The 23,871-nt window shown below is 40.7% G+C and overlaps 1 protein-coding gene across 3 annotated transcripts in view; it reads left to right on the forward strand.

Annotated features, from left to right (window-relative positions):
* Positions 1 to 2,484: 2,484 nt before the first annotated feature.
* The window catches only part of NETO1 (neuropilin and tolloid like 1), a gene marked incomplete at its 3' end in the record, with an annotated part of 67,765 nt that continues 46,378 nt past the window's right edge, over positions 2,485 to 23,871 (forward strand). For all 3 annotated transcript variants that reach the window (XM_082479829.1, XM_082479830.1, XM_082479831.1), the window contains exons 1-4: positions 2,485 to 2,655; positions 6,254 to 6,307; positions 7,895 to 8,032; positions 16,545 to 16,793. In XM_082479829.1, coding sequence (XP_082335955.1) covers positions 2,628 to 2,655; positions 6,254 to 6,307; positions 7,895 to 8,032; positions 16,545 to 16,793 — 469 coding nt within the window. In that variant the 5' untranslated portion in view covers positions 2,485 to 2,627. The remainder of the gene's footprint in view (positions 2,656 to 6,253; positions 6,308 to 7,894; positions 8,033 to 16,544; positions 16,794 to 23,871) is intronic.

The raw sequence follows: 23,871 nt of genomic DNA on the forward strand, positions 1-23,871 counted from the left end.
GCAGGATTTTTAATGCTCAAAGTCAGGTTGTTCTGGGGCGTTGGCTGGCTGGTTGAATGGGTGAATTCTGCTAGCCAAGATCACCTCAGTCTTACCCTAATGTGCATGCCGCTATCGTGGACTGTCTGCATTCGCAAGCATCGATGGCGAATATACTCTTGATTTCAGACTACAGAGCAAACAATCCACAGGCTGAACACCCCTCACTCCCTCACGCTCCACCACCCACCCCAGCCCACCCTCCTCCCGAGATTCTTTGCTAAAACACGGCGATTTACCAAAAAATATCAAGGCTTCCTCGTCCTTCACTTTCTGGAATAGCAGTTGCGCGGTTCAGTGCTGTCCCAGAAGGAGCAAAGGTACCCGCCTCATTAAAAAGCTGCCTTAAAGACAACAGGTCGCCCTACTACGTAATTACCGCCCACCAGGTAGCCGGTAGACCCCGGGCTGGGAGCCCCGACTCCGCGGGCAGCCCGGCTCCGCGGCTGCGCACCGCCCCTCCGCGCCCGGCGGCGGGGGGCCGCCTGCGAGAACCGATCTCCACCGTCTGACCTGCGCTTGGCCCCCCTTTTGCCTTTCCTCACCCGCGCAAAGGTGGACCCCGGACTACATTTTATTTTTAATCGATTTACAGCCTCCTCCCCGACACCCTCCCCCCCCCCCCCCCGACCCTCCCGCCCCCCCCGCCCCGGCTGCGCGCTTCCAAACACACTTTTCTCCTTGCCACCGGCGTGAGCATCAGGTGCGGGCAAGGAGGAGCGGGCGCACCCCTAACTCCGTGGCTGCGGCGTGGGGAGCCCGGGGAAGGGGCTGTGTCCCAGGACCCAGGTCCCCCGGCTCTGCCCCCTCCTCCGCCCCCCATCATCCCCACGGGAGGCAGTAGCGGCTCTTTCGCGGCTGCTCTGCCCCAGCCTCGCCGCCGCAGCAGCGGTGCGGAGGGGCCGGGGGGGGGGAATCCCATCCGGCTCCCCATCGCACTTCTGTGGCAACGATCTTCCTTTCTTTTCGGTCTTCCCCGCCGCTTCCGTAGCGCTCTTCTCCCCCACCTCTCCATCCCCGCCGCCCGCCCCTTGCCCGGGGCGGGGGGGGGACACGGAACGGTGGCGGTGCGGGAGGCAGCGGACGGCTCCCGCGGCCCTGCAAGGCCGTCTGCCGGGGCCAAGAGGGGACGCTGCCTTTTCTCTTCCATCCACTCCTCCTCTTCTCTTGTTTTTCGCTGAGATCGTTTCAGTTCTTCTCGGTACTCTTATTATTAATATGTTTTCCCTACTCTAGTCTCCCCCACCCCATCCCTTCCCGCCCGAGCCACTCGCCCTCCGCCACCTCGTCAAAGGGATGGGTGTTTGGAGTGGGATATAGCTGGGGAGGAAGATAAGCCTGAGAGAAGGAGGGGAAAGCGAAAGGGAGAGATTTTGCTGTCGTCTCTGGGCTGATTGGAAGAGGCAATCATTGCATCTGCGGCCGGAGGATTAGCAGCTAAACTTTTATTGCTCCCTTTTGTGCGTGTGTGTGTGCGTGCCTGTGGGGGGGTGTGTAAATGGAGAAGTCGCCGCTCATGGGGGGAAATCTTCTCAATTTCCCTCTGGCAGGTGCAGTTCAAGGAGGAACTCACGAGCGTTTTGTCTGATCCATGAACTGATTAGGGGAGGAAAAACGATCCTCTTACTCTTCCTTTCCCAGTTTTGAAATCATTCTTTCTCCACCACCTCCATCCTCCCGCCCTTCCCCTCCCCTTTCCCTTCCCCTTCCCCTCCACTGAATGAATGGAAGAGTCTCCAGGGTTTTCTTCTGCTTCTCGGCCTGGACTGGAGAAGTGAGGGGACATCTCTCTATCCTTATCCATCTCTATCTCTCTCCATCCATTCCCGAGAGGATTTCACACGGTGCAATGTGTTTTCAGCCTCTTGCCGCTGCTACCGCTTGATACTATGCTACGCGCAGGGAGAGGGTTTTGCAAAAATGGATTTGTTCGATTTTAAAGGATTTCTTCTCTGATAAGGATCGCATTGCACACAAATATGACTAAATCCCCTATTTGGTAAATCTTTCTTCCCCCCACCCCTCCTCTTTGGGTTCCCTCCTGCCCGCCCCCACCCCTTCAGAGGAGCAAGCACAGGGAGCTGATGACGGACCCATTAATCCCTTCTTCAATGCATCAAAAGAAGCCGAAGGGCTGGAAGTCGCTGGGCTCGGAGTCCTGCAGGAAATGCTTCGATCTCCTTTTGGTTTTGTACGAAACTGGTGACTAGGGGGGCTCAGCTCGCCCCGCCGCCGCCGCTGCCGCCGCCGCCCGCCGGCACCTGGATGCGCGGGCCGCCGCCGCCGCCGCCGCCGCCTTGCCCGCCGCCGCGATGCAACGCTTATGGTGGTGCTGATGGTAGCTCGGGTGTGATGGGAAAGAGCCGGCGGTGATTATTTGAAGGCGGTGAGGGAGAGCGAGCGAGAGGAAAGGCTGCTCCGCTCTGCTGTGTGTGGGCTTCGGGATTTTTTCTTTCTTTCTTTTTTTTTTTTTTTTCTTCTTCTTCTTCTTATTCTTTTCCTACTTCCATCCTCTCCCCGCCACTGGAAGTCCTCCCGTATCTAAATGGAATTAGTGGAGACCGAAGCCCCTTGTGTAAGGAACAGACATGACCCATGGGCGCAGCTTCTTTCACAGTGAGTATCTCCCCATTCCCGCCCGCTCCCCCCGCCGCCTTCCCAGGCTGAGCTCCGCCACCGGGCGCGGGCTCCTGCCCTCCGCTGCCTCCACAACTAGCGTAACGGGACACCCAGACCTCCGCGGCGTGGGGGCAAACTCCCCCCACGCACACACAATCTTCCCCCCCCACCACCACCTTTCTCACCACTCTGCGGTGCAGCGGAGGGGAGCCCGTGTCTGTCAGCGGTGTGGGGCAGAGAAGGACGGGGGTGGGGGCACAGTCCTGTGGGGTGGAGGTTTTCACCTGGGCGCGACGCGCCTAATGGCTTTCGGCGTGACGGGGGAGAGAGGAGGGAGAAGGGCCCCCGCCGTCCGCGGCGGTGCGGTGCAGCCCCAGCCGGGGCTCGAACCGGCGGCTTTGGGGCGGGGGGACAGCGCCGAGCGCGGCGGCGGGGGCGGCCACGGCGGGCGCGGATCCCGGCGGGCTGCAGGGCGGGAGCGGCCCCCTCGGGAGAAATCCTTCAGAGGCAGGAGGGAGGCACCGAAACGTAACAATGGTTCGTCGAAGACCCCCCAGGGGGCTCAGGCTGCGTGGATGGGACCCCCTCTCCCGCCTCGGTTTTGCAGAGGGCCCACCCCACTGGAGGGGCTTGACTGGCCACGGTTCCTTCCAGCACCTCTCTCTACACCCACACCTGTAAAATAGAAGTGCTATGGTCAGGTATTGTTTGTCCAACAACTCTTCGCTAGGCTGAGCCACATCCATGCCAAATCACAGCCTCCAAAAAGCTGCCTGGCCAAGAGATAAATCTCTTAATGTACAGCTCGTAATGGAAAAAGATGCACACAGATCCAAAAAGATGCAAAGATGCGTAATCACAGTGGCACTAGAAAGCATGATTATAATTACACTCGTGAGGGAAAGGGGAAGGAGGAAGACAGAGAGAAAGCAACAAGAAATTTGGTGGAAACTTCTTTAAAAATATTCCCAGACCCAGATAATCACAATATTGTTGCCATACTGTCAAAGCGTCCCCAAGTGACTGCTTTGAATGAGTGAAGAGTGTGTGAGTTTTATAATTTTTTTTTCTCTCTATGAGAAGCACTGTTCTTTTCCCGTGGCTTGAGAAAGAAAAAGGCAAGGGGTCATAGAATAAAGTGGAGTGCCTTGACTGCAGAAGTGAAAAATATTGTTTTCTCTTTTCCCATAATGCCCATAATTTTAATTGCTTTCTGGCAATATATAGATTTTGGTGATGCTGGTGTTAATACCACCAAGTCAAGAGGCTTTCTCTTATTTTGCAATATGTGAGAAGTATTTCCCTCCATCTCTCCAAATGTTAAATATGATACATCCAGAAAAAAACTTAGTCTCTTAGTCTCTCATTGTCTATTACGTTTTATTTTCAAGATTATTTTGGCTCCTTAATAATCAATACTGACATGATGATATGCGAGTATAGCTCCCTGCTTTGGAATAACATAGCTCTGCAACTTGGAAGCATTCTTTCTAGCGGTTACAGCTGGAATTGAAAAGACCTGTGTTTTTTCTGTCATCTTAGTAATATCTCTGTGACTTGGACCAACTCTTTTTGCTTCTCTCAACTTCGTTTTTTTTTCCATATAAAAAAGGAGGGGAGAGCTAATAGATAAAGGCTCTTCAAATGAACCTGTAACAATCAAATATGAATTGTTATTAATTGCCTAAGAAAAAAATTTTTCCCATGGGGTTCATTTAGCTGCTGTGCCTCCTATTCCAGCTTCCACAAATTTGTGGGCAGAAAGAACACCGGCAGCTGGCTCCATATTCTGACACCGGTCCACCTTACACTACTGGGAAATTAGGTTTTGACTGGTGAGGATTACAGGCATAGATGCACTATGTTCACTGCGTGAAACACAGAGAAAGTAAATGAGCCACTTAGTAAATAGGCGAATCCTTCATTGCCTTCAGATTCTGCCACAGCCGGCGGGCAGAGTCCCAGCTAGCATGTATTTCCAGAATCCATCCCTAAGGAGAGTAAGGGCATGAATGGTTGGGTAGCATTCAGATCCGAGACGAAGATGTAATGTTCTCACTGAATGCCTGTGACACAGAAGTGTTTTTAACTATGAGCTCTGCCAACATCCGTCTCTGTTAGCTGGGGGATTCAAAGAGATACAGGGGCTGTGAGCCTGACCAAGAAAATGTGAATATGCTGCCAAATCTTCATTTTGCCAGCACTTCAGCCTTTCCCTGTTTGATAAGGTAGCCATCATCCATGCCTCAAACTCTCTGTCACGTGGGAAGGGTCAAAGGCATAGAAATAGAGATCTCAATGCCATCAGAATACTGGAAACTTTGGGGTAAAAATTGCACACAATTTGCAGTGTAAAAGCTGAAAATGATGCAAGCACCATTTCTGAAAGGATCATTTAGGCAGCTAGTTACTAGCCCGTGGTGCCTTTTGATGTCTCTTGGGGATAAGAAGAGGAAAGTGTGCCATTCAACTATATTTGTTAAAGACCACAAGTCCATCAATTCCTCATCATAGTCACAACACAAATGGCAGCTGATCGATCCAAAATACTCAGAATAAACACACAACTTCATCTCCACTTTAACTTTAGTGCAGTCTGGGCACTATGTCCAGGCTTAACGCCAAACTAGCTGGGGACAAAACCCCGAGCACTCCAGGAACTGATGGATCCCTTCTCTTTTGCTCTTGCTATCCCACTTTCTCCAACAGCCAAGGAGGATACGGGTGATGACAAGAAAATCAGTGCATGATTTCTTCATCGGGTAGCTACCTAGTCACTCTGATCTTCCCAAGCAGTCCCATTACAACTGGCCAAAGTGTTTGCCTCTTAGCCTTTTCTAGTTAAAGTGTTATATTCGGAAACTCCCAGAAACTCGGGAATTAGCTCCAGGTTAAAGTCCATCTAAGAAAGGCCACATTTGTTCCCAAGAGCCGTCCTGTCATGGTTGGAGATAGGAGATTTCTCTTTGTAAAAAGGGGTGCAGATTCGCTGCAGATTCACTGCAGCACAAAGCAACAACCTCTTGACAAGTCAAACAAACTAGATTAATGAGACTGTTAAGCACACACAATAATTTACGTCACTGGGGATTTACAAATGCTTTGATAGATGCGAGGAACCCAACCCCTCACTTCTTTCATCGTCCCAGTACTCATTTTCAAATTTTATTATGCCATAGCGAGAGACGCAGGTGAGACCAGTGGCACTGAAACTTATCAGGCATTTTCTCCTTCTGTTAAAATCAGCCACTTTTCCTATTACTGGCCCAAAGTATGATTATATAAATAAATATTGATGAAATGTTTTTTTCTAATATTACCAAAAATAGAAGGGAGACGTCAGTGCCTGGGAAATTTGTTTTAAACCCAGAAGATCTCCTCTTTGTTTGGATACATTTACAAAGATAAATACTTACGAGGACAGACCATAAAAAAACTTGTTTATACAAAATGTGCGGTTTAAAGATGCAAGTAAACATGAAACTTTTTTTTTACAGTAATTATATTTAACTTGTATTCTTGTAAGAGATGATTACAATTGATTTGATTGCAGGCACTGTCGCACTGTGATAGCTAATGCATATTTCTCTTTCAGTTGTAGCAAGTCTAATCATTCTACATTTGTCTGGGGCAACCAAAAAAGGAACAGGTATGTAAACTTGAGACATTTTTTCAGACATTATATTAGAGTCCAACCTATGGATTTGAGTTGTTAGTTTAGTTCTTGAAATTTTCAGTAGTTCACCTACTTCCAGTGCTTGTCCATTGTTCATTTGTTTTGGGTATTAGAATGCCTGTACACACACAGAAATCCAGCGGTACTTTTTTTAGCAAGTTAGTGACCTGCTCCAAAGCTAGATCTAACTAAAGACTCAGCCTGACTAAAGACTGTAAAGTGCCCCCCACTTTCAAAGTGGGATGTTCAGTTTGGGCACTGAGCTATCTACTCTTAGGATCTTTTTGCTTGTTGAAATAGAATTCATAATCTGAAACTGGTGGGGATAGAAAGAGGTTCTCAAAGGCCCTGTGTGCCTACTCTGTTGAGAGCCAAGCAGGGAGAGTTGCTAAGCACAGCGTGTGTCTGAATGCTCAGTGCCTGCAGGCCTAAATTCATTTCAAGAAATTAGGATCCATGTCGTACTCAGCTTGGGTACAGATCAGGAGGAAAGATAAATGCTTGCAGAGCAGAAGGCAGATCTCAGGTGGTTAAAATCATCCTTGGAAGGTGCCTGTCTCCACCCCTTGATCATAGGAGGGAGCCTCAAAGAACTTGGCTCTACACATCAGAGGCTTAAGTTAAATGGAACACTCCTTGGATATAGATACCTCATTCCCAGCAAAACACAGGAGTCCTCTTCAGACACCTGTGTGAGGTCTAGAACCTACTATCCTCCCTCTAATACAGCTTAGGCATTTTTCTCTCTGAACAATCCATCTTCTTTTAGCCTACTTATTAAAGCATGATGCCCAGGAAATGATCCTTCATCTTCTTCAGCCTGAAGAGACTCAGACCTTTGTCTCCAGGCTCTCTGCCAATGTGCAGAAAGGAGTGCAAGAGTTTCAGGGCTAGGAAGAAAGCAAACAAGAAGGTCTGAGTCTGCTCTCTGATGATTCACCTAGGAGAAGGAAAGTTCTGGGCTGTGATTTCTGGCCTCAAAGCTATTTATTAATTTTACAGCCAACAGCAAGATAAAAATAATCTATGAACCAGAATCCAGGGATTCCTCCGTCTATTTCTGTCTGGTGAATACAGAGTCAAGTTGCTGCCCATTTAAAACAATTCATATATTCTAATTCAATTCATAATTCTGTGGGTTTATTCTTGATTTTGCAACTCTCATGTATTCCTGTATTGCGGCACACAGCTTGCTGCTAGAGCACATGCTTGAGCCTTTTGAGATATAGGAGTTGTAAACTCATGTCTCCCACTTCTTGAGCATGTACTTTCCCTACAAGGTTATTATTTAAAAAGCAATATAAATATGTCTCCCCCTAGATATCCAAGCCTCTTCTCTGTTTTGAGAAAAATGCTTTGAGTAAGAATTACATGTTCGTACCCCTGAAAAACAGCCTCGTTTCTGCCAGGTCAATGATCATACTCTTAGTCTCAACAGAAAGAAGTTGAGGCCACAGACAGAAAGGACTGTTTTTTTTTTCTGTAAGAGAGTTCTAAGTGTCATAGGGACATAATAATTTGTAAGCTGATTATATAATGCTTAATGTGATTGTTTCACAGAAAAACAAGCTACTTCCGAAGGACAGAAACCAGTGCAGTGTGGAACTTGGACAAAATATGCAGAAGGAGGCATCTTCACTTCTCCCAATTACCCCAACAAGTATCCTCCTGACAGAGAGTGCGTCTACATTATAGAAGGTGACCATTCAAAGAATCTTTATATTCTATCATCAACTGTATTAAAAAAAAAGTGTTTTCTTTGCTTTATTTTATGTGAAGAATAGGTAAAGCCTGTGTGATCATGATAAATCTTTTCAAAACACAAGATTTAGAGAAGCTCTATCTCTACACCTTTCACCTTTCACCTTTTTATTTTGTAAAAAAATGAAACATTTTGTAGAGCATACTAAGAAATACTGGAAAATGTTTGATTTATTTCCTGACATTATTCATAAATTAGTTCAGGTGGTAAGTATTCATGAGTCCCTTCGTGATAAACACAGTGTAATTTATTTCAGGATATTCAGAGACCGAATAGAACCTAAAATGTTGTAATATGGCAGAAGGAGGAATATTTTAAAATTAGTTTAAAAAGTGAACACAGGAAGTGAAAATGCTTTTGACTTTCATGTAGGTATTTTAAACTTATCACAACTGAATCAGGGATGACAAGCATAGCTAGGTGAAGAAAGTCATACAGAAAATATTCATACAGTGAGTGTAAAAATTCTTTTCCATCCAAGCATTCATGAGAAATGAAAATAAATGAAAAAAAAAAAAAAAACAAAACCCAAATCAAACTAGAAGAGAATAAACATTGACACCGAGCAGCTGTAAGACAGTTTTTAAAGAGTAGACAGTTGCAGGCATGGAAGTTCTGTAAGGAAAGCAGAGGTGTATTATAAGCAAGTTATGTGGTTTCTTTTCATCAGTCCCAGCACAATGGATGTTGAAGGGATTGTTGTAAAAATGAATTTGTGGAAAGTAATAGAGATTAGATACTGTCAGAGCTTAGTAGCAGAAAAGATGAATCAAGTACAGAATGGTAAGTCATTGGAACCAAGAAGATTCATTCATGAGTTCTGACTACATGCAGAGTACAACACTGACGCTTGTTCTGTCCACGCTTAGTTAGACAGAATTATTAACTACAAATGATGGAACCAGGAATCATAGAAATATTTACTTTACTAAAGATGCAGGTAGTTCCAAGAGAGATTTTCAAAGGTGTGTAGCTAATTCAAATTGAATTAGCTGCTTTAGAACTCCCCACTAGGCGCTTCTAGAAACTGGTCTGTCTTTCCAAATCTAGTGCTGGGTTGCTAAAAGAAATATATTTCATAAAAATCTTCCAGGGAAACGATGGGTAGTATATGTTGTATGTATTGGTTAGGAAAAAAAATCACAGCAAAATGACTGAGTTCTCTGAATTCCACTTTAGTGCTAGGTAACCTGTCTGAAGTCAGAAGTAAAGAGGTGATTATAAATCAAACAAGCCCTTTAAAGAAAATTGATTTAAAATAAAAATAAAATGGAAAAAAAAAAAGATAAATGTGTACATTTAATGTATACAACTTAGTGTTATATTTTTGTTACACTTACATTGCTAGATCCAGGTCTTTTTGCATATATTAATCAAATTATCTTTCTAATATTCCTATGAGACTGGGAAGAAGTAAGCCTATTTTACCTTTAAGGATCTGAAACACAGATGTTTTTATCACTAAAGAGAAAAGCTATGGAAAAGAAATAAAAGATAATAATTTTCATAAACCTAGTTCAGTATCTCAGGCCATAAGATGTTCCTCATCTTAATAATAAGGTGCGTGAAAGACCTTTATTGTAAAAACCTTTGTCTACATTATATTACTTAAGTACTTATAAAAATATAGGTAGTAAGCTGAAAGGTGGCAAGATATGCTATTGAAATAGCCTAATTTAGAATAGTTCAAATTGGAAATGTCTAAGAACGATCTAGGAAGGAAAGATTTAATTAAGCTGATTCTATGACGAAGACGAAAATCCATGTTGACAAGTTTGGAGCAATGTATAGTAGAAGGAGTAATCCAAATTCAACAGACATCTTGTTTTATTTTACTGGAAAAAACAATCTGGCAAAAAACAGTTGCACATAATTTCTTATGACACCGGTATTTTCTGCTTCCTGTCCGGCCATAATCAACAGTTTGGATTGTACCAGGGTATTTTTAAACCCATGACGACAGCAGCTCTATCAGTATATAATTTGGTGAGAACTATGCATATTGCGCAACATTTTCAGCTCTGATCTCCCCTTGTCCATTTCTATCTTCTAAAACGATCAGGAATAGTCATGTCTGAAAAATGTCACAAAAATAAACAGAGATATAGTATGATATCTGAGAAATGATATTTTTAAAAGTAGCAGTTTACAAAAGAGGCACAATGAGAAACACTCAATGGCAACAAAAAATATTTTCTAAATTAGAGACAATTATCTGTTCTTATTCATTCTTACAAAATATAAAGATGGCAGAAAATTATAAAGAAGGCTATCAAGTGAAAACCTTTGCCCTTATCTTTCGTATTTTGTGGAACTCATTGGCATAAGTTATTGAACTTCGAGGACTGCAAAAAATAAAGGATTAATTATTTTACTAATAACAGTTATCTCTGAGGTAGGATAACAATCTATGGAGTGGATAATCCTTGCTAATCCAGGACATAAACATCCATTCCATACTAGAGTAAGCCAGAAACATCTCTATATGCATCTTATAAAATATATTATATTTATTATTAAGATTCCAGCATGCTTCAAATAGCTTCTGGCTGCTGTTGAATACCAAGTACCAAGCTAGAGGGACTGTTGATATGATCCGTAATAGCATTCCCACATTGCTGTCTCTCCTTTGTGCGTCTTAGAGTTTCGCATAACAGGACTGCATATACCATACTGACAGCTGTGTGATGTGAGTTTAAATACGTATATGAATCACCAGGTTCCTTCGTGCCTGCTCCCTTGCTTTCCTTCGTTTTTTTGCCATCAAAGACAATCTAGGGCAAATTCTGATGGCTCCCCTCAAAGACAATTCCTACTGACTTTAGTGGACTTCAGTGAGGACTCAGCATGTAGTGTTGTAATAATATTGAATTTCATCTCATGGCACAATTTTTCCCCCCACAGTGTAGCTCATCTTAAATGTATGCAGGCCTTTTATCATTTCAAAATTACTTTGGTGAAGTAAAGGAGCTGGCAAAAATTGCCATGATCATAGACTGGGAGTTTCTAAAAGAGAAGAGCATTTCTGACTGAAGAAGCTTCTATCCTAGCGGTCAAAGGCGTAAGCAGATCAAACAGCTAGAAGTTTCTTTTTCTTTTCCTATTGTTTTTCTTTTCGTCTATTTTAGTCATAATGGTAATTAACTATTGGAACAACCGGGAATTTTAAAGTCCAGATTGGATGCCTTCCTAAAAGAAATCCTTTAGGTCATCCGGAAGTCATGGACTCAGTACAAAAATTATTATGCTGTAAAGGAGCTTCTGCTGAATGCTTTTCAAAATGCCTTGAGAATTTTTTGTTTTGTTTTGTTTTTCATTTCAGTCTTATCAGGCATATATAAAACATATGAAATAGCTGAGTGTACACATTAAGTTCCCCATTGGGCCAAATTTGACCCTTGTTTCTCATATTCATGACTCTAACCCAGCAAAATTCATAGCTGCCTGGAACAACCACAGAGGTAGCAGAATCAGCCTTTGCCAGGCTGCAGAAAATTCGGCATGTGTGCTCAAAAAGGAAATTTGTACAGGAGATTTTGTAGGAGCAAAGGCTTTTGTTTGTGCTAAAAATATTTGGGGAGTGGGATAGTCATACTTTACACAATATATCTTGGTTTGGAAATGTATTGGTTTGGAAATCCTGTAAGTGAAATACTTGTAAGATTTTATCCATTCTTCAGTTTTTAATAATTAAAGCTTATTTATAAAACTATGTATGGACCACAATTGTTTTTTGGAGATAGGAAATAAATCTTCCACTTTACGTTTGTGGGCATTTAGAGTTAGCTGTCTTTAAGGTCTTCCATGTTTTCACTGAAGACCATAAAACTCTAATCCTAGGTATTTCACAGCTGTTAGAAAATAGTCACATATCCCTGTAAGAAAAGTCTATGCTCAAAGTCCTTTTGTATTTCACAGTGATTTTTGTGTTCAAAAAGTTTTCATCGAAAAAAGGAAAGAATCTTCTTTTAAAAGGAGGCTATGGGTGTCTTTCTTATCAATAATAGCTGGACACCCAGAAAGACCAAGGGTTACTGAAAACTATTAGTACTGTAGCAGCTCAGATAGATGGGGGTAGGTGTTGAGTTCAATGTCTCGTTTCCATGCAGTCTGGTAAAGTGAAACAGATTTTTCGCTTACCTTCAGCTGTCAGTTACACAGACTTAGAGGCTGATCAGAATTAAAACCTTAATTGTGTTTCTGCTGCAACTGTTCTTCTACCGCAAGTTGGAACCCAATGCCGTTTTTTTTTCATTGAATGTAAAATCTCAAGACAGCACTTGTGTAAGATAATTAGATGAAAAATATGATAAGACATGCAAGCATTAAGCAGTCTTTCCGTGGTATTAAATGTTTTTGAAGAAAGATAATTGGAAGCTAAATATGGAAGATTTTTAAGATTTGAAGTAAAATAATTTTATGAGACAACCTCAATATATTTCATTTGGACTTAACAACAACTTTTCCTGACATCGTAGCCCCAGAAAAAGTTCTGAAGATGTGAATGGGCTTTACCTGTGAATAAGGATACCAGAAATGACCGCTCCGGTCCTTCCTTTTCTGATTAGATGGCCAGATTCCAATCCAGTCTGGAAGAATTGCATATTCTGGGCTTTTTTGTTCATTTGTTTTGTTTTTCTGTAGTTATACATGCATTATTACCAGTCATTATTCTGGACTTGTTCTCACTGTATTTCAGTAAGTCTTACTGTGACTGCATTAGCACAGACTTTGTCACAAAAGGTGTGGCACAAGATGTGTATTTAGAAAATATTTGCTTGTTTTAGCTTGAGTTTGGCAAAGAAACTGCTAAAGCCAGAGTATAAGTCCGAAACAATACTTTTTTTGCTAAAAGAAAGTTAAAGTTGGGAGTTTGAATTGTGTGTTTTCATCCCTTATGGTCATTTCCAGGAAGATTTGAATAATTTTGTTTCATAGGTAAATTATTGCAAAAAAAAAAAATAACCTTTAACTCTAAATATCATACAAGATGAAGCACGAAGGTGCATGTTAAAGCACATGATGAAAAAGTGCCTGGATGTGTGTATAGCACCCCTTCCTTCCTTTGCCCGCTCTTTTGTGATCGCCACAGTCCTCACAGTTACGGAAACACAAAGTGTTGCATTCCTCGGGAGAGTCAGGAGAAAGGACCTCGTCCTGTTTGGACTAGATTGCAGAGCAAGTTGGGACCCAGACAGTACTTATAATAATACCTAAAACAGGTCAGGAAATAGTCACTGGCCTTAAGGCTGACAGGCACAATCACACGTGTACAGATTGACTCCTTTCACCTTCCCAGTCAAGAGTACAGATGCAAACTGCTTGCTGTGAATGGTCCTTGACTGATGTAAACCACCAAATCGTGCCTAAGAGCGGGTTTTGGCAGTTATGTCTGTCATGGCCAAAATGATGCCAGGATGTGATTTTAACATTTGAAGAGAGTGAACAGTCGGTGGTCCAGCCTCTAAACTCATTCCCTAGCCTTGCTATATTTAGCAGCAGTGAAACAGTGCCAATGAATAGTCGGTGCTCCGTTCTTAAAGTGGAGCAGCCTCTACACATGGGAGCTTTGGGGGAAAGAAGAAACTCTTCCTTGAACGCTCCTTGAGCTGATGTGATTTTCTCTGACCCTCTAGCAAGAACTGAGCTTCACTAGGAAAAGCCTTATCTTGACTTTGTTGAAAAATAAATAAAAGCAGAGAAAACTATAGCAATATTCTGATCCTAAAAATAGTTTGCAATGTGAGGTTCAGAGTGCTATATGGAGGTTGTGGAATTTGAGCAGTCTTTTTTTCAGGCCGTGCTTTCACTGAGTCAATAGATCTCATGTGTAACTCTGTAGGCCTGATTCTCTTTTACCCACAAAGACTGCTTTTGTATTATACCGAGGCTATAAATGGCTTTAAAGTTCCTTTTCAAAATCATATCAAATGACCCACCTATAACTCAATGAGGTCCTCATGCCCATTTTTTATCATGCATTACATGTGTCTTGGATTCAGAGAAGAGCTGTTAAAGGTTTAGCTATGGGCCAGCACTTGTAGGCCTCCTCTTGGTATGAAATGTAGTGAAGTCCTAACACAGAGAGTTTATAAAGGACAAATGTCTTATGTTAATGGCATATACACAAGAACAATGGCATAGACCATTTTTGAAGCAAGTATCTCTTTGTTGCCGTGGAAAGCCGAGCAGGCACACACTGTGTATGATGCTGACACTAGTAATACTATAAGAATTCATCATTATATCTAGTTTCCAACATTAAAACATTACAATAAAGCTTAGGTAGGTTAATAGCATAATATTTGAATACTGAGTACATATGACTTTCAAGCCTTAATAAGCATGCCTAAGATGACCTAAAGCGTTGCCAGGACGGAGTTTCTGATACCTGACTCTGCAGTCCCTAGCTGAATGATGAGTAGTTCTCAACAAATCTCTTTAAATGGAATAAGAGCATAAAAAGTACAATCCCAGATTGAAAGGTGTTGATTGCTTTCTTCTGCCCTAGTATTGCTTAGTTAAGTTTAAATCAATAGTTTCTATAAATATGTGAAGTCAAGGGTAGAAACATCTGAATAAAATTAATCAATGACGTCTTCCAGTTATTCAGTCTTTCACTATAATCTGAAAGATCTACCTTGGTCTTCAGACCTCACCAAGAGTAACATTAATAAGATGTTCTTTATGAGCTTTATTATCTGATTTTAATTTTGTATGTTTTTTTCACACTTTCAATGTAGTTTTATTTCCATGGGCTGTGAATTTGGTTCAATTATATGTAAAGTTTTAGGGTTTGATTTTGCTATTGAATTCGCATGAGCACAAAGATCACAAATTTCCTATAAATTGGTATAAATAACAAGCCAATAATAAGTACTTTCCTAAATGCGAATTTCTTCAAATTGAGAACAGTAGGTAAAGTTTCTTGCCTACACTAAAATAAATATTTCAGTAAACACTAATCACCCAATTATATTAACATTGAATGTAAAGCTATTAAACTAATCTTCCTTCTCGAATAACCTGTGTTATTAACTTACTTCTTGAATGCTTCTCGTAAACTGAGGCCGTATTTATTTACATGTAATAGTTGTAAATGGGATCTGACTGTGTGCTCTTATGTAAAGATTTTAAGATTTACCTAACGTCTGCTTATTTAGTTCATTTTAAATAGTCTCTCTTCTTAAGTAAGTAATGAGCTCATCCCAAAAGCTCCAATTTAAAACATTTCAAAGTACGTACAGACCTAGGTTCTGGTCACACTGATAGTTTTCCTATTAATCCTGAGGAAAGAAATGGAAGTGTACTGACTGCTGGAGTGGCAGCAGTTTCCATGTGAAGCTTATTCGCTCAGCTTGGAGTTTGATCTTTCATGTTTTATTGTGAAAAGAATGGTAACTCAGGCAAAGCCTGTAATAATTTCAACCTCTTCTAATAAGTGTAAAGTGTAGGACACGATCCCATGAGAGGCAGAGCATGCAGTGACGCAACAAACTCTTGTCTTTGCAGAAGGCTTTGTCAGCAAAAGGCTATATCGCACCACGATCTATACATTGAAGGCATACTTTTTTTTTTGGCCATGGACAGGACTAAACAGAGGAACAGCACACCCCTGGGATGCTGCAGCTCTTAAAATTTGTAGACAAAACCATGATTTTTTTTCTCCTTTTAAGAAAATACTACAGTTCAACCAGTAACTATTTTGCCTTATACAGGAGATGCCAGGGAATATTTGTTTTAGAGCTCATTCTGGCTGCCACTAGCCTTAGTATCTATGAATAAAGATGTATATTGTGTCTAATTAAGTGACCACTATAAAGTTTCTTAGAGGTTTTCAGTAGAATATTGTTTGCTCTTTAGTTAGACATTAATTTTGCTTCATCCTTATCTAGTTTCTTAAGTGAGAATTCATTACAGTTGTCCTTATGTTTCAAATGAGATGATAAGTAATTCTGAGCATAAGCAATTATGCTCAAGCCTGTCATTAACTGCGATACATATAGGAACAGAATTTGTCCTTCTTCCTGTAGCATAGTTCTGGTCAGTTCTTCGTCTTTGTGAACATTAGGTAAAAAAATATTCTGATTAACATTCTCCCCGCTCACGCCCAATATAAGAAAACACTGTTTTTCCAGATGCGTAAGTTTCTTAGAAAGACTTTGTGTTTGAACCCTTTGTTCCTAAATTGTATTTTGCTTACTTCATAGATGTCTCTCTCAGTTTTGCTAAGAACTGTTGTCATGAGCACTTTTTTAAAGGAGAAGAATAGACAAGTAAGCTGCTGGTGGTGAAATCTATGAAAATATAGATGTACTAATTTTCAAACAAATTTTTAAGCAAAACATTAAGATGCATACAAAATTGATACATTTGATTTACTTTAGGTTAAGGTTTGAAGGGTCTTGGTTTAGAAAATAATAAAAATTATCTTCTTTTCATATCCAGCTGCTCCTAGACAATGCATTGAACTACACTTTGATGAAAAATATTCCATAGAGCCTTCTTGGGAGTGTAAATTTGATCATATTGAAGTACGAGATGGACCTTTTGGCTTTTCCCCAATCATTGGACGTTTCTGTGGACAGCAAAATCCACCTATGATAAAATCCAGTGGCAGATTCCTATGGATTAAATTTTTTGCTGATGGTGAGCTGGAATCTATCGGGTTTTCTGCTCGATATAATTTTACACCTGGTGAGTACAAACCATCACACTTTTTGATAGAAAAAGCTTAGCATAGTAACTTTGCTAATGATGTATAATTGTGCTGTTGAATAATATCTTTGACTGGAACTATGTTTATTATCAAGGAAATTATTAACAGATAAGAAAATGATACAAGATATATATATCTTTGGCATAACAAGCAAAGCTTATTCAAGGAAGAAATTTTCAACGTTTTGTCCAACATGCATATATTCAGCCTCTGCAGTTTTTAAAGGAATTATTTTCAATCGAATTCTATTAGAGAAATCACTCAAAATGTTGCATGGGAAGTTATGTGTTTTATGCTTGATTGTTACACTGTGCAGCTTTTCCTTCAAAATGATCACTGATGAAGTATTCTAATAAAAAAATGTAATTATCTCAGGAAATTCCATCATTGCTTTTCCACTTCACCAATCATTTCTCCATTCTGAGGAGTGGAATAGTTCTCCCTTTTCAATAAAGCAAACTATTACAAGTATTGCCAGAGGAAGTGTGAGGTTCAAATAGTAAAATGTATTAAATATTTTTCAAAAAAATATGTAAATCTTAATTGTAATTGTGCAATTATTCTTTGTCACTTTTGAAATTTAATTCATTAAAGTAAAACAAAATTCATAGTCATACTTTCCATTAATTCCCCTCCTCCCCCCACTTATTAACAAAAGATTGCTGATTTCAAATTTGATTTTTGGCTGCAGCTACACTATACTGCACTGCACTGCTGGATTTGACGTAGTTCTGTACCTTCTTATGTATTGAGTGATGAGTCATACCTTAATATAGCTCGCTCTAAAGCACTGTAATTATTATGTAATTTTGTCAATTATGTCACTATTGTTTCAGCTAAATTGTTGTATTAGGTGGAACAATATTCTTTGGAATATCTGCTAAAATTAACAGGCCCAAAATTTTGCTTGCTTAATTATTCTAGTGGCATCACAGAAAATAGCAGGACAATGTGAATGTTCCTCTATGTGGTTTTCTTTCCCTAATGCAAGAAAAATAGTTACAGAATTACCCAAGATAGTTCCATTTTCTTTTAAGTCAAAGATACTGTCTTCCAGAGGGTAAACATGTTTAGAAGGTTCAAAGAGCAATGGTACACTAAATTTCTGTAGCAAATAACCTGATAGTCAGATATATCTATCTATTGTGTCCTGGTTTGAGGTAAAACACAACCAATGTTCTGTTCAGTGATTTTACTTTGCGGGTAGGCCTCTTCTAACTACTGAAATTAACAGCGTATTATGCAGAAACTGTTTGCTCTCAGAATGATAAGACCTATGTTTATAGTCGGTTTCAAGGAATGGTGTGCGGAGAGGCTCTTGCTTATACTTATTGCTATAACAGCCAAGGCCAGATAACTTCGTTATTTGCTCTGTTGGAGGGTCAGAAGTGGAAACGCATAGAGGGGTCCCACCTGCGGGGAGGAGCGGAGAGGACAGGTGACCCAAAACTGACCAGCAGGGTATTCCATCCCATCTGCTTCATGCTCAGTATAAAAGCTGAGGGATCAGAGGGTCAGCGCTCTTTCTTCAATGGCCGACATCTAAGGAGGACTCTGTTCACAGAATCACAGAATCACAGAATTTTCAGAGTTGGAAGGGACCTCTAGAGATCATCTAGTCCAACTCCCCTGCTAAAGCAGGATTGCCCAGAGCACATTACTCAGGGCTGCATCCAGGTGGGTCTTGAAAATCTCCAGAGAAGGGGACTCCACAACCTCCCTGGGCAGCCTGTGCCAGTGCTCTGTCACCCTCACCGTAAAGAAGTTTTTCCGTGTATTTGAACGGAACTTCCTGTGTTCTAACTTGAGCCCATGCATGTTCGTCTGCCTGTGATCCTGATCCATGCATTCCTGAATCCAAATCTGGAATGCAGTTCCTGTCCATCACTGAGTCCAGTTTGGGACTTTCCCCATGCCTTCGGGTGACGTGGTAGTGATGCTGGGAGTTTGATCTGGTTTTGTATATATTTCATTATTTCCTTTCCTTTTTATTATTTAATTGTTAATATTTCATTGGTTTAGTTCCTTTTAAACTCATAAGTCTCTCTCTCTCGCCCCCCTCTCCTTGAAGAGAGAGGTGGGGGGGGAGCATCTGTTGTTCTCCTCAGTGGCCAGTCCAGCCCAAACCATGGCAATTATAATTGCAAAGAGAATGGATGACACGTTAATATATCCACACTTACTTGTCTCTGAAAAACAAGTTAAATTTGTGTCTGTCATTTAGCATGGCTCTGTGGACTTTTGCCATGTTCCTCTCCATCTCCGCCAAAATTTCTTTGCTTTGGATTTTATGTCCTTCTTGTTTCAAAGGGTTATGTTCATAGCACAATCCGCGACTTATTCTGTCTAAAAAAACTCTCAAGTGAAAAAACATTTTGTGGGCCATGTTTTATCCTTGTTCCTTTTCTACTGAGGTAAGGTGGATTTCTACACAGAGATCAATGCTGGTAAATTGCTATAGCAGCATAAATTATTCCAGACTTCAGATGCAATAGCTGTGTCTTTTTTTTTTCTTTTTTCTTTTTTTTTTTTTTTAATCTCCATAGACTTCAATAGGAAGCTGTGCAAATGATAGAGGGTTTCTAGGAATATTGGCCAAAATGAGAATATGATAAATCTGACAAGTGCAAAACAGCACTGCTGCCTCCTTGATCACCAGTAACAGAATGCAGTTCTCACTCTGGAGGATTGCTTGACCAGTCCTTTATTATATGGGCATGGATAGGTGTCCCTGCCCATGGCAGGGGGGGTGGAACTAGATGATCTTTAAGATCCCTTCCAACCTAAACCATTCTATGATAAGGCTGGACATTTTGAGATCTGTTCTCCAAATGTGTGCAGTGGGAGAGGTCACAGTCAACTCATCAAAAAGAGTAATAGAGTAAAAGAGTATATAAAAGAGTAGCATAGAGAGGAATTGCCTCCAGACGTTATCACCTAAACCGTCTAGATCCATCTTGGGTAGTGACAACTTATGAAATTAAACTATGAACAAAGTAGACATCAGAAGAAAATTTTCAGCTAACTTGTCCTTAAAGATCATCAAGAAAATAAGCCAAAACAAAGACTCATTTGGCAACTATCGATATCTAGAGCAGTTGAACACTCAGGGGAGATGCAGTTTTTTGCATGACGGGACACAAGCAGCACACTGCCTAACTGCAGCCGGCATAGGAAGCTTTCTCCATCCCAGTGACAAGCGCAACAGAGCTATTTCTTTAGTATCAGCAATCTTTGATGTTCCCCACCTGTGTGGTCCCCACTCACCCCTGAAATGTTCCTCAGCTTCCACTTTTGCATTTGGTGTCTTGATGGAGGCTCTGGTTTGGTGATAAAGACAAGAAATGTCATGTTGAATGTGTGGGTGTGTGGCAAGATTTAAAAAAATAATTAAGTAAATTTGACCAAATTGAAACTGCAACCATTTATTATTATTTGAACGGCACATGGAGAAGCAGGGAAAGAAATTATTTACTATATCTCCAGGGTGTACAATAACAGCTAACTGGATGAAGTTGGAAAAAAGATCAATTAAGGTATCAGGAAAAATGTTCCAATGAAAATCTATTAGTCTGTGCAAATGGAAAGAGCCCTGTCACCTGAGGCATTTTAAAACTAGTTTGGACTAAGTCCTAAAAATAGAACTTACATAGAACAATCCTAAGGAATAGACTAATACTTTGCAATTACTAGAACTTTTCTGTTTAATAATTTCTTTGACTCCTTGGTACTGAAATGGTTGGAACATGCAAATGTCCAGTGGAGTTTCAGTAGTTTCTCAACAGGCTGGGGTTTCAGGCATCTTGAAACAAACATAATTGTCTTGCCATAAATTCTGTTCCATTTAAACAGCTTTTTATTCAAAGCACTTTTCAGCACTCTAAAAGGTGAGATCTAGGAGAAGAAACAACTTTAATGACAAATCCAGAACTACACACAAAACCAACACAAACACACCCAGTAAGTGGTAAAACTACTGAAAATGTTGCAAAAAAAAATAGTTCATTATTGAGAGGATAATTTAGGCTTTCACTTTTGTGATTTTATAAATTATAGGGTTAAGGAAGATGTAGTTGAATGAAGCTTCATATATGGCATGAGGATCAAGCATTTTAAATATCAAAATTCTGGGTTGAGGGAAGAAGTTGTCTTTTTCCTTTGTAATATTACAGCAAACTACCAGTAATAATCAGATGCAATTTGGATGTAAAGTAAATTTTCAACTATTTTGTTTACATGAGAGTTTATAAGCAAAACAAAACTCTTTATGTACTACTTTAATTTTATTTTTTACTGTTAAATGCTGATTAACTGTGATCATTTCTAAATGGAACTATCTGAACCTATGAAACCTTTATAAATGTATACAAACATTTTGTTGGTTTTTTTTTGTAAATGTCATATATAAAAGAAATAACATAGACTACAATATTTTTGGGTTGCTCTGGTTCATTTTGAAGGCAAATTTGGTTGGGTAGGGAAAGACACACGAGACAAGTAACATGATAATTCTTTCTTGCTCTTATTTTGTCATTCTTTGGGCCACTGAAAGGCCTACAGCTGAAATTTTATTCCACATCTCTGGGTCCTTAGACTCAGTCTGTTACCCTCATTTTTCCTAAAAAGTTGTGTGTCATGGTGTTGAATCACTGTTTTGTGTAGAAAAATTCTAGTATTACTTCAAGGGGACATATTCTTGAAAACCATTTGTTAAAATGAGTCAATTTTTTATTGTAGACAAGGATTCAGACAGAGAGAGGATATGTTTATTTGAGCTTTCTTACTCAGCTAGAATAATCAGATTTCTGTTTATCCTGGTCCCTGATTTTGCAGGACAGTGGCTTAAGATAGTACATCATTACTTTCAGTTCCTTCACTTAGTAGAAGCCATCTGTGTTTTTATTTAGCCTCATTAATGTAAAGGTCAGTCAGTAATGTTTTCTGTTCAACTGCCTGATAATGGAAAAAGAAAACAATTTTATACTCTTATGTCCTGTAAAGCGGGAGTGTAAAACACTGTCTAATCAGAATAATGGTACTTTTACATCTCCATTGCAGTGGTACAAGTAGCTGTAGTATGTCAGAGTACTAGAACAATAACATCATCTGTCTTGAGGAAAAAAAAAAAAAACACCCAAGTTCTTCCTGATATTGGCGAATTTCCATATTTTAGGACTGATGAAAAATTTATTGTAAATTTATTAAATTCAATCACAGTTTTAAAGAACTTAGATAAGATACTTTCAGATCATTTTACCATCCAATGTCCATGTCCTCCCTTGTGTCTGTTTAAGGAAGGGGTATTTCCCAGTCACCTGGGACAGCTGAATACATGTGGAAGCTTGCTCACTTGCTTTTACTTATTTGTTTGTTTATTTTCCTCTTCTCTTCTGAACTTGGTCCAACCGCTTCTAAGTTAATGTCAGCAATGACAACAACTTGAATCATAGAATTATAGAATCATTTGGGTTGGAAGGAACCTTTAAAGGTCCCCTGCAATGACCAGAGACACCTTCAACTAGATCAGGTTGTTCAGAGCTCCATCCAACCTGACCTTGAATGTTTCCAGGGATGGGGCATCTACTACCTTTCTGGGCAACCTGTTCCAATATTTCCACACCATCATCGTAAAAAATTTCTTTCTATCTAGTCTAAATCTAAATCCCTTGCCCTATTGCTACAAGCCCTGCTAAAGAGTTTGTCCCCATCTCTCTTATAAGCACCCGTTACTGAAATGCCACAATAAGATCTCCCCAGAGCCTCCTCTTTTCTCAGCCTTTCCTCATAGGAGAGATGTTCCATCCTTCTGATCCTTTTTGTGGCCTTCCTCTGGACCTGCTCCAACAGGTCCATGTCTTTCCTGCGCTGAGGACTTAGAACTGGACACAGTACTCTAGGTGAGGCCTCACCAGAGCAGGGTAGAGGGGTAGAATCACCTCCCTTGACTTGTTGGCCACGCTTCTTTTGGTGCTGCCCAGGATACAGTTGGCTTTCTGGGCTGCAAGCACACATTGCCAGCTCATGTCCAGTTTTTCATCTGTCAGTACCCCCAAGTCCTTTTCACAAGGGCTGCTCTCAATCCCTTCATCCTCCAGCCTGATTGATACCAGGGGTTGCCTCAACCCAGCTGCAGGGCCCTGCACTTGTCCTTGTTGAACCTCATGAAGTTCACACAGGCCCACTTCTCAAGCCTGTCCAGGTCCCTCTGGATGGCATGTCAGCTGCACCACTCAGCTTGGTGTCATTCACAAACTTGCTGAGGGTGCACTCAATCCCACATAGATGTCATTCATGAAGATATTAAACAGTAGACCCCTGAGGGACATCACTTGTGACCAATATCCATCTGGACCTCTACCTTCTGGATGCGACCATCCAGCCAATTCCTCATCTACAAAACAGTCCACCCATCAAATCCATCTCTCTTCAGTTTAGAGAAGGATGTTGTGGGAGACCATGTCAAAGGCTTTACAGAAGTCCAGATAGATGACATCCACAGCTCTTCCTTTGTCCACCGATGTAGTCACTCCATCATAGAAGGCCACTAGGTTGGTCAGGCAACCAACTTGTAATCCAGCTACATTTTCTGAGAAACAGTAAATGATCTCAGAGCTATGTGAGTTTAAATAAGTCAGTCTTTTTCCTTTAGGATCAGAGTAGATTTCAAGTTATAAGAACTTACTCATTATAACTCCTCTTTTAAACTTTTGAGCCAGAACCTTCTGGTGTTTAAGAAAAAAGTGTGGTTTTTCTTTTTTTCTTTTTTCTTTTTTTCTTTTTTCTTTTTTTCTTTTTTCTTTTTTTCTTTTTTTCTTTTTTTCTTTTTTTCTTAATTTATTGAGATTTCTGTCCCTGAGTACTTCAAATTGTTATAATCAGCTTCCTTAAGTTATGAACTTTTCGTGTACACCCAAGTGTGCAACAGTCAGGGACTTCATTGCAGTTTACAATGTATTAGGGCTTTTGGTCTTGTGAATGAATGAATTTCACTGTAACACCTAAGATGTTGCATTTTCATGTTACATTGAAAATCATGATCAGCTACATAAATATTGT

Source organism: Vanellus vanellus (genome assembly GCF_965231255.1).
Source record: "Vanellus vanellus genome assembly, chromosome: 2".
Lineage (NCBI taxonomy): Eukaryota > Metazoa > Chordata > Aves > Charadriiformes > Charadriidae > Vanellus > Vanellus vanellus.